Below are 11,311 nucleotides of genomic sequence, written 5' to 3' on the forward strand. Positions count from 1 at the left end.
GAAAGGAGGTGCGTCACGTGGGCTGGTAGCGCGCGTGCGCAGTCGCACCCCACCGCCCCCTCCTTCGCCGTCGCGAGCCGCGGGATCACGCCGGCCCCGGCGCTCGCTGGCTCCTACCAGGGGAGGGTCGTCGTGCGCCTGCGCCAAGGTGGGGGTTGCCGTTGCGCCCAGGCGTTTCCCTCAGGTTTTCCTCTTTTCTACCCCACTGCGGCTCTCCAGTCGGCGCTTGCGCAGAGAACTCAGCGCCGAGGTGGCCGAGGTGCGGGAGGGGCCCGGGTGGGCGTATGAAGGACCCGAGGTCGAGGGCCCCCCCCATAGCCCGCCTCAAATGAGAAATAGAAGTCTCCACGAAGGGGCAGGGCCCGGGGCCTGGGCGCCGCGACCCAGTAGGCCCGCGTGCTGGTGGGCGCCGCGCGAACCTTGTTCCCTGCCCTCCCCTCCCACAGGGAGGCCACGCTTGCAGAGCTGGAGCGCGCGTCTGTCCCCCCAGATCCCCTCTCCCTGCCCCATCCTCCGCCACCCCTTCTGTTGCGGGGCGCGCGCCAGCCTGGGTGCCTGTGTGCGCGCGAGGCGGGGGCGCGGGTTGCGGGCGGAGGCGCGGGTTGCGGGCGGAGGCGCGGGAGGCGAGAATGGACCAATGGTGCCGGGGAGCACATCGCTGACGGCTGATTGTGTTCCTTTTCCACAGAGTGTCTAAAGCCCCAGGAAAAAATGGTGGAAAATTCACCGTCGCCATTGCCAGAAAGAGCGATTTATGGCTTTGTTCTTTTCTTAAGCTCCCAATTTGGCTTCAGTAAGTACTTTCCTGATGGATGGCCAGGGGCTTTTTCTGGCGTTCAGTGACAAGGGAAGAATACATTGGTTAGACTGTGCACACGTGAACTGTTGATTCTTTCTCCCTATGTCTCTTTTTAAGAAAATCTGAAGGGATCTCGTGTTTGTTGAGTGTTCCGTGCCAGCACTAGCCTAGGAGGTTTTAGTCTCTACAAATATTTATACAGCACCAGACGCGATGGCAAAGTGAATAAAGCCTGGTCCCTGCCCTTAAGGAGGTCGTGGTCTTGTGGAGGAGACAGATGGGTAAATCTACAGTTAATGCTCAATGTGTTGAGTGTCAGGGAGCACGGTGGAGAGACATTGAAACCAGACTGGAAAGTCAAGGCTTTCTACAGAGGCCTTTCCCCTTAGCACTGATGCTGATTAGCAAAGAGTAGGAGGGAGGGAAGAAGTGGAAAGGCCTTGAATGAGGGCGTGAGAGGGTTTGGACCCGAGGAGCTTGTGATGGCACCAGTGTGCCCTGCGGGATCTGGGAACAAGAGAAGTAGGCCAGAGAAGTCGGGTTGAAAGGTGTGTCCTTTGTGTCCTGGATCTCCGTTAATTTAACCCCATAACATTCCATTTTACAGATAAGGAGACTGACACTCACTGAGACACTAATATGCCCAGTCACACAGCAAGTCCCAAGTCTCTCCCCAAAATGATTTGGTAATTTTGAAGCACACAAGAGGGAGAAAATTGAATGCCCCTGATCCAACGTTCTGCAACTCTTTGGAAACCAGGAAAGTGGAGGAGTGGTAGTACTTCTGAACCCTGACTAAAATATATCAGCCTGCACCATCAGTACAGCTTGCAGATGAATGTAATGGCCAGGCTATTACAGCTGAAGTGAAGCGAAGAAGTTACAACTGAGTTCAAATTATGACTCCTCCACAGATTAGCCATGTGAGCTGGGACCCTCAGCAAATTTTTTGAGCCTCAGGTTCCTTATCTGTAAAAGGGTAGTGATAATGGTGGTTATTAAATGCTTATGACGCATGAAACAGTTCTATGGGGTAGGTTCTGTTATTACTGTCCTTTAAAGATGAGCATCCTCTGGTTTCAGTAACTTGCTCAAGATGGCAAAGCTACTAAATAAAAGCCTTCTAAATTTGAACCCAAATACACTGGCTGACTTCACTCTGCTGCCTCTTCTGACTGTTGTGAGGATTAACTGGGGTAATTTATGTAAAGCACGTAAAATAATGCCTAGGAACAGTTAAGGACTTAATAAGTGTTAGCCATTGATGTTATTGTTAGCACTTTTGTAAATCCTTGTTCAAAGAATGTGTCAAGGATTAGAAGCTATATGAATAAGTAAAAGCAATCACTTTAAGACTTAAATTCTGGCCGCTGCAGTGGCTCACGCCTGTAATCCCAGCACTTTGGGTGGCCGAGGCAGGCAGATCACCTGAGGTCGGGAGTATGAGACCAGCCAGACCAACATGGAAAAACCCCGTCTCTACTAAAAATACAAAATTAGCCGGGATGGTGGCGCATGCCTGTAATCCCAGCTACTCGGGAGGCTGAGGCAGGAGAATCGCTTGAACCTGGGAGGCGGAGGTTGCTGTTAGCTGAGATTGCACTATTGTACTCCAGCCTGGGCAACAAGAGTGAAACTGTCTCAAAAAAAAATTAAATTCCATGATACCCACAACCAAAAAGTAATTCAAGTATTTATTGGTGCTTACCATGTGCCAGGCACTGTTATGTTATAGGCCAGGAAGGACCAAAACAGCCAAAAATGCCCTGCTTTGAGTTTTTATTCTCATGCTGGGGGGGAAATAGTCAATGGGCAAATTAAATAAGAAAAACGTATATAGTATCAGGTGATAACGTACTATGGGGAGAAATTAAGCAAGGGGAAGGAGGATACGGAGTGGAAGGAGGGCCTTCTAATGTGCTTCTATGTCATCTTTTACTACTCATTCATGAGCACTTATCACAATGTAGTGAAAATACCAATTTTCTCTTCTCTATTCACCACTAGATTTTAAGTTTAGGGAGGGCAGAAGCCATCTCTTTTGGATTCAATATTGTGTCTCACACTCCTGACATGCAGAATTCTGTAATACATATTTGTTAAGAAAAGAATGCATCATCACTGATGTAGTAGGTAGTTAAAATTTATCTCTGCCGCTTACCTTGGGTGGGTGATGTATCCTTTCTAAGCTTCCGTTTCCTCATCATTTAAAATTGCATACTTGCCTCGGAGGATATTGTCTTGGAGGATTATCTTAAATAACGCGTACAGAATATCTGGAACTGTGCTTAACCCACAGTGAGTGCTCAGAACTTAGCCATTGTTGTTATGGTGGGATAACAGTAAAGAGTGCAGAGATTTGGGATTGAGGGAAATAACATTGTACTCTGGGAGACAGGGCAGAAGCTCAATATGTGGTGGATGAGAACTAGGATAGGTAAATTTCCCTTTGAGCAATTAAATGTCTATAATTACTTCAACCTTGTGGGGATGAAGTATTGAACACTTACTGTACATAAAGCAAATTGCTAGGTAATAAGGATTACAACAATTGCTAAGCCGTGATTTGTATCCTTGAATTGCTTAAAATGTAATGTGAGAGTTAAGATGTTAAAAAAAAAAGACTAATACAGTAATTATAAGTATTATAAGAATTGTACAAACAAGGAGCTAGAAGAACTGAAATGAGGAAAAAATCATTTCTGAGTGAATCAGGGACACTTCAAAAGAGCTTTTCTGTTTTATCTGAAACTTAATAGATTGATAGATTAGATGTGTGTCATACTGACTTCTCTTCCTCTTTTTTTTCTTTTTTTTTTCCTTTGTGTTTTCTACAGTACTTTACCTCATGTGGGCCTTTATTCCTGAATCTTGGCTAAACTCTTTAGGTTTAACCTATTGGCCTCAAAAGTAAGTTTAATATATTTCTTAAATGAGGATATAATTAATGCTGTTTTGAGGAGTCATATCATTTCTTAAACCTACCCAAATCTTAAATATTTGTTCTTTAAAATTCATGAATAGCCATATAGAAATTGAAAGCTTTTTAAAGATCGCTATTGATACATCTCTAATTAAAGATGGTAGCATGAACACACATGTTTATCTCCATCCATTTCCTCCAAAAATCTTGTTAAAGTGACCCTACAGGAAAAAAAAAAAAAAACTGAAGATATAAACCACAGAAACAATAGTATAGCAGAAAAGAGATATCAACCACATTTTGGAAAGTGGATTGCAATAGGTGAGAGGTAACTGCCTTTGTTTCTGTGATTTTCACGTTGCTGAAGTAGGGAAGCCAGCAAGAATATTTGTGCCTTAGAACTCCAGAATAGCTCAGACATTGGGGTACCAGGTAGCTCTTCAATTCTGGGTTGGACTGAAAACATGTTTAAAGACCATATGAAGGCTTCGGCCTTCAAATCTCCCTCAGCCCTCAAAGCTGGGAGGCCCGCCCTGCCCTCCCCTGCAGAAAACAGGAGTTTTACTCTGGCAAGGTTAAGTAAGAGTCTCTAGCATGGGGGCCACTAAGTCTGAGTGTGGGAATGAGGCATCTTACTGAAAACAGGGAAGTAAGTGAAAATCTACATGGCTTAATGAGAAGGTTTACCTCCTGCTCCATCTTCCATCTTCCCTCTTGGGGCTTCTAGGCTTATACCACCCTACTCCTCACAGAAAAAGATAGATAGTTCTTTCCTGAGGAAGCTGACCAGCCTGAGAGAAGGGATCTATAATTTCTGTCATTTAGAGGACCCCAGTGAAGTGGCCAAGTCTCTTAGAGTGAGGCTCACCAGTTGACCATCCCTGCCCACATATATATAGTGCTTCCAACTCACTTGTTAGCATTTCATTTTTAAATATGAATGGACTACTCTAAGTTACCAGACATTAAAAGAAAGCCTCTAGCATGAAATGAAAAAGCAGAAAAGTAAAGGGAATTTGAAGGAAATAGAGATAATGCAGGAAACAGAAAAAAAATTTTAAATAACATAAAATTCTCAGAAGTAAGAAACAATTATAACTGTGAAACAAGAACAGAATGCTATGCAAACAGGAAATTACTGTATTTGAAAATTGTAAACATGATAACCAAAATTAAAATTTTAATTGAAAGATTAGAAAATAAAACAAAGGTAATCTCTAGAAGTTAGAACAAAAAAAAATGAAAATAGAAGAAAGTATAATGGTTAAAAATCAAACTATTAGAAGTTCCAGAAGCCAGGCGCGGTGGCTCACGCTTGTAATCCCGGCACTTTGGGAGGCCAAGGCGGGCGGATCACGAGGTCAGGAGATCGAGACCACAGTGAAACCCCGTCTCTACTAAAAATACAAAAAATTAGCCGGGCGTGGTGGTGGGCGCCTGTAGTCCCAGCTACTCGGAGAGGCTGAGGCAGGAGAATGGCGTGAACCTGGGAGGCGGAGCTTGCAGTGAGCCGAGATTGCACCACTGCACTCCAGCCTGGGCAATAGAGCGAGACACCGTCTCAAGAAAAAAAAAAAAAAGTTCCAGAAAGAGAAAATAATAGAGAACAAATCATTTAAAAAAAGAAACCTCTGGCCAGCATCTCAAGACCCCATTTCTACAAAAAAATTAAAAATTAGCCAGGTGTGGTGGTGTGTGCCTATAGTCCCAGCTACTTGCAGGGCTGAAGTGAGCTCAGCAGGTTGAGGCTCGTGACCCATGATCATGCCATTGCACTCCAGCCTGGGTGACAGAGGGAAATGCTTTCTCAAAAAAAAAAAAAAAACACTCAATGAAAAATAGCACTCCACGTACATAATGATACTGAGAGGCATAATGGAGTCCTGTCAGAGAATTTGAGGCTCTGGTATTGGTGGATACCTGGGAAACCAAGTGAACAGACAAAAAGATGTAATTATTCCAGAAAAAAAAAGTTGTACAAGAAAATATATAATAATAATGTACTAAGATCCTCAGTGGCAAAATTGTTTATATAGTTACAATTATTTCTTTTTTTTTTTTTTGAGACAGAGGCTTGCTCTGTCGCTCAGGCTGGAGTTCAGTGGCGCAATCTCGGCTCACTGCAAGCTCCGCCTCCCGGGTTCACGCCATTCTCCTGCCTCAGCCTCTCCGAGTAGCTGGGACTACAGGCACCCGCCACCACGCCCGGCTAATTTTTTTGTATTTTTAGTAGAGACGGGGTTTCACCGTGGTCTCGATCTCCTGACCTCGTGATCTGCCCGCCTCAGCCTCCCAAAGTGCTGGGATTACAAGCGTGAGCCACCACGCCCGGCCCTCTATAGTTACGATTATTTCTAAAACCTGCTGCTATAATGAGAAATTGTGATGTGAGTATAGAAGAGGATAGGAGGAGGTTAATTCCTCATCTCCATATTAGGAAGCCTAAAGAAAATGTCTGTAATGGAAAAAAATGAGGAAATAGTAATATGAGCATGTTTTGTAGCAATGAGGAGGTAAGTACCAGAAGACAGCTCAAGTGCTCAAAGCATTTCTTTTTGGTGAGTGAGACCCCAGGGTCGGGATGGTGGGATAGAGGACTGCAGTTTTTCATTATAAGCCTTGTGGAACTATTTGTCTCTTATATACACATATTACTTTATAAAATTTAAATTTAAAAAACGTGTTGGCTTTGTGACCAACTCTTGAGTATTACAACTTTTTTAAAGTATCTATTATGTACTTTAATATTCTCTTTGGCAGATATTGGGCAGTTGCATTACCTGTCTACCTCCTTATTGCTATAGTAATTGGCTACGTGCTCTTGTTTGGGATTAACATGATGAGTACCTCTCCACTCGACTCCATTCATACAATCACAGGTAACTTTATATAAAAGGAAAGTGCTGGGGCAATGAAAGAGTGGAGTATTAGCACTTTTACCCAGAAAAGCAACAAAGAACCGGCTGCAAAACCCACGTTGGTGGTGCGCGTCTGTAATCCCAGCTACTTGGGAGGCTGAGGCAGGAGAATCACCTGAACCCAGGAGGCAGAGGTTGCAGTGAGCCAAGATCCCGCCACTGCACTCCAGTTTGGGTGACAAGAGTGAAACTCCATCCTAAAAGAAAACACACACACACACACACACTGGGACAGTAAAAAGAAGCTACTAAGAGAAATAAATACAAACTTATATAAAAGGAAATATTTGCACGAAGGAATTAAGTTCTGATGAATATGCACTAGCTATATTCATGGAGGAAATAAATTATAATGAATTATAGCACTGGTTAGCAGGTGTATGTTCCCATAAAAACCACAAGTATATGCTATATACTTTGCCTGAGAGAAACTTATCTTGAACAGACACCGTTGATCAAGGGATAGCAAATAGTACATGCAGACCTTGTTCAGAAAAAGGACTTTGGGGGTGTGTATCCTCCTCAGGTTCATTGTGTACTCCTTATTCCAATTAAGTGGATAAAAGAGCCACAACACATTCGTCTGGTTTTATTTTTTTAAAGTTCTTTCAAGTCTAAAGATGAAAATAAATCAGACTCCTGAGCTTGCTTAAATTCTAGAAAGTAAAGTGTTTTTTAAGTTCCCTGGTATGATTTTTCAACTTTTCAAAACCTCTATTTATTAGCCTCTACAATGTATTTTGAAAATCAATTCTATCATTTTTAAATGTCTTTCTAATACACTGCATTCCATGCATTCTTGATGGGAATTGGCAGCAAATAGGTAATTTGTGCAACGAGGGAAAATTGTTAAGTTTGCATGAATATTTATACCAAATGATTTAATAGTTTTGCGGTGTTGATTTAAATACATTTTCAAGGCCTGGATATAATTGTGTTCCCATGAGAAATGTGCATCATCATTGTATGGTTGATTAAAATATTAATTTCTTTCCAAGTTAGAGATGAAAAAAGTACCGATTATGTTTTTATTTTTTTATTTTTATTTATTTTTATTTTTATTTTTTATTTTTTTTTTTGAGATGGAGTCTCACTGTGTCACCCAGGCTGGAGTGCAGTGGCGCCATCTCGGCTCACTGCAGGCTCCACCCCCTGGGTTCATGTCATTCTCCTGCCTCAGCCTCCCGAGTAGGTGGGACTACAGGCGCCCGCCACCTCACCCGGCTAATTTGTGTGTGTGTGTGTGTGTGTTTAGTAGAGACGGGGATGTTTTTATTTTAACTGGGACATTTCTTCTAAAGAGAGGATTTAAGTAATCATTTAATTATGTTAAACATGATGTTTGTCACTATCCAAACGTCAGCCTAGTAAACTATGTAGTGGGTCTCCATCAGACACAGAGACTGTAGAAGAAATTGCTTGGGTAAACAGAGCTTTTTGGTCTTTTCTTACAGATAACTATGCTAAAAATCAACAGCAGAAGAAATACCAAGAGGAGGCCATTCCAGCATTAAGTGATATTTCTATTAGTGAAGTAAACCAAATGTTCTTTCTTGCAGCCAAAGAACTTTACACCAAAAACTGAATTGTATGTAACCATACTAACACCAAGCACATATTTATTTATAAGTTTTTGCCGTTATAATTTTGACAATAAATTAATTTGACCATCTCTCTTATTAATAGAGGAGAAGTAAAAAATGTAAGTTGACCTTCTCTTAGATTATGTTGAATGAATATTGTAAATGTTCTCAAGTATTAATTGTTAATGAACAGAATAAATACAATATTGCATTACCATATAGCAGACTTAAAAGAAAAATCAGTGTGGGTATAATCAAGAAGTTCCTCCAGAGAGGCATTTATATTGTAATTTGCAAAGGGCAATGATGTCCTTCCTCCTGTTTGTCCTGAGGGGCCCAGAATTCAAACCCTTAGTTTTAGGGAAGGGTACAGTTAGTACTAGTGCCATCAGATTCATGTCTAAGACACAAATATTTGTTGAGTACTCACTGTGTACCAGGTATTTTTCTAGGCACTGAGGATGAAGTAATGGTAAGATTCTCTCTCAAAGAGCTTATATTTTTAGAAGCAGGGTGAGGCGACTAAGCAAATAAACAAGGAAATATAATTTGATGAGTGCTATGCAAAGAATTAAGATAATGTATTCTAGAATGCAAAGGGATGACTAGTTCACATTGGGTGGTCAAGGAAGGCCTCTCAGAGAGAGGATCTAAGTATAAAGCAGGGTGAGGTAAAGACCATAAGGTGGGAAGGAACTTGGTGTGTCCTAAGAACAGAGAAGACTGGCATTGGGCATAGAGCATACCAGGCGAGAGAATGTGGTCCCAGGTGAGCCTGGAGAGACCAGGCCCAGATTGTGAAGGGCTTTGTAGGCCGGTGTAGGAAGTGTGGATTTAAGCGTAAGTGTGATGAGTTTGAGGCACTTTAGGATCAAGCTGTTGGGAGTCTTGAAGGAAAGGAGTGACATGGCCTGATTTCTGTTTTTTAAAAGTCATTCTGATTGGTGAGTGGAGAATAGGTTCAGAGGAGGAGCTGGGAAGGGGACAATAACCATATCCTTACCCAGTAAGCATGAGATGGATAACATGAGTCTGCTTTTCCTGTTCCCTAGTTTGTCTCAGTTCCTGTTATTTTATGGTGACAGCATGTCACCACACTTAAGAGCAGTATAAGGGGACTGGACGTGGTGGTTCAGGCCTGTAATCCCAGCACTTTGGGAGGTTGAGGCAGGTGGATCACCTGAGGTCAGGAGTTGGAGACCAGCCTGGCCAACATGGCAAAACCCCGTATCTACTAAAAATACAAAAATTAGTCAGGTGTGGTTGCAGGCGTCTGTAATCCCAGCTACTCGGGAGGCTGAGGCAGGAGATTGCTTGAGCCTGGGAGGCAGAGATTGCAGTGAGCCGAGATCGTGCCACTGCACTCCAGCCTTGGCAACAGAGCGAGACGGTTACCTTGGCAACCGTCTCAAAAAAAAAAAAAAGAAAAAAAAAAGCAGTGTAAGGGAACCAGCGAACTCCACCAAGTATAGAATGATAAATAAATAATGGTCTGTTTCTACAGTGGAACACTACACAGCCATGCAAACAAGAATGCATTACTTCTCTACCTAATAATATGAATTAATATGGCCATAACATTGGGCAAAAAAAGCCAGACACAAAGAGTAAACTACTGCGTGGTTCCCTTTATTTGAAGTTCAAAATCAGGAAAAACTAATCTATGGTGGCAAATATTAGAATAATGGTTACCTTTGGAGAAGAGTATTAACTAGGAGGAGGCATGAAGGAGCCTGCTGGTGAATTGAAAATGCCCTACATCTTGATCTGGGTGGTGGTTGTGGTTACATGGAGGTAATACATGTTTTTAAAAAATCATTAAGTTATTAAGATTTCTGCTTCTGATGCAAGTTACACCTCAATAAAAAGGGGGAAGAAAAAAACAGTACCTATGCCTGCCTCCAGAAAATGTTGATTCATTGGTCTGGAGTAGAGCACAGGCAGGGGTAATTTTTTAACATCTTCCAGATGCTTCCAATATGCAGCCAGGGTCGAGAATGACTCCCTTACATGATTGGACTCCCTTACATAATTAGACTTAACTGAGTTTTGGTCAAGCAGGGCAGTAGCTGTAAGCTTTGGAAGAGAAAGCCAGCAGTTATCCGAGCAGTTCCCTCCCATCTTTGTGAGACTCCTGCTCATGTCAGCGGTATTCCCTTGTCTTCCCCTCGGACCGGTGATGGGCCTGAGACGGGTTTGAAATGGGTCAGAATAGAACCTTCATGGACTCTAGTGTTCTATTGCACATTAAGCCTCAAATTAACTTTTCGTTCTGGTTTCCAACCACTCTGTCCTTACAGGTCATGAAAGGAACACCAGTGTTTTGCAAACTATGGGCAGCAGTGTTTTTGAGGGTCATGATCAGTTTAGTGCAGCAGTTCTCTACCTTTTCTTAAAATCTTGGGACCCCTTTTTTCTTGTAAAGAGTGAGAGCCCCCAAAGACCTTTTGTGTATGTAGATATATTTAAAAATTAAAATAGAAAATTTTTAAATATTTGTTTATAAATAATAAATCCATTACCTTTTAGTTATAAAATTAACTCTTATCATGTAATGAGAAACAGAATTTCTGTTACAGAAACATTTCACCCAAATCATTGTTGTAATACTAAGCTGATTCTAAAAGGACAAATTTAACATAAACATATTTGTGAGAAATAACTGTATTTTCTAAAACAAAAAAATTCAGTAAGACAAGTAGAATTGTTTTACATTTCTGCAAGTCTCTTTAATGTCTGGCTTCATGGAACACAGCCGGTTCTCATATCTGCTTGTGCATTCAGTCTGTGACATTAGCGCCTGTCACAAAGCCTCTGGAAAGCTCTGCTGCATAGTCATGAGAGAACGAGGATGAAAAAGACAAAACATCTCAGCAGTATTAGGAAAACAGTTTTGACCTCATAGGTCCCCTGAAATATGGTCTTGGGACCCCCAGAATTTGAGAACCACTGGTTAATGGGCCTCCACTAGTGTGTGTGTGTGTGTGTGTGTGTGATGAACTAGAGTAGAATATGTCAGTGCATTGCACTCGGTAAGGGTAAATATTTTGACTGAACATCTCTTGCAACCACTTCAGACCCTCTCTGT

The 11,311-nt window shown here is 42.2% G+C and overlaps 1 protein-coding gene across 3 annotated transcripts; it reads left to right on the forward strand.

Annotated features, from left to right (window-relative positions):
* The first annotated feature begins 13 nt into the window (after window positions 1–13).
* On the forward strand, window positions 14–8,312 carry PIGP (phosphatidylinositol glycan anchor biosynthesis class P). Of its 3 annotated transcripts, none has more exons than XM_032175155.2 (5): window positions 14–148; window positions 689–793; window positions 3,637–3,709; window positions 6,483–6,601; window positions 8,095–8,312. In XM_032175155.2, the coding sequence occupies exons 2-5, from the start codon at window positions 712–714 to the stop codon at window positions 8,223–8,225; spliced, it is 405 nt and encodes a 134-aa protein (XP_032031046.1). In that variant the 5' UTR covers window positions 14–148; window positions 689–711; the 3' UTR covers window positions 8,226–8,312. The 3 variants fall into 3 exon arrangements, with proteins under 3 accessions (XP_032031046.1, XP_032031047.1, XP_058283976.1); XM_032175156.2 differs by having other exon boundaries at window positions 93–259; XM_058427993.1 differs by lacking the exon at window positions 14–148 and adding an exon at window positions 163–402.
* The last annotated feature ends 2,999 nt before the right edge of the window (window positions 8,313–11,311 follow it).

Source organism: Hylobates moloch, unplaced genomic scaffold (genome assembly GCF_009828535.3).
Source record: "Hylobates moloch isolate HMO894 unplaced genomic scaffold, HMol_V3 SCAFFOLD_14, whole genome shotgun sequence".
Classification (NCBI taxonomy): Eukaryota; Metazoa; Chordata; class Mammalia; order Primates; family Hylobatidae; genus Hylobates; species Hylobates moloch.

Excerpts from the sequence above, each read along its gene's own strand:
- PIGP (XM_032175155.2), top strand. The coding sequence starts at position 712 with ATGGTGGAAAATTCACCGTCGCCATTGCCAGAAAGAGCGATTTATGGC. Across the intron at positions 3,710-6,482 it reads TTAACCTATTGGCCTCAAAA|ATATTGGGCAGTTGCATTAC; the intron begins GTAAGTTTAATA and ends TCTCTTTGGCAG. Across the intron at positions 6,602-8,094 it reads CTCCATTCATACAATCACAG|ATAACTATGCTAAAAATCAA; the intron begins GTAACTTTATAT and ends CTTTTCTTACAG.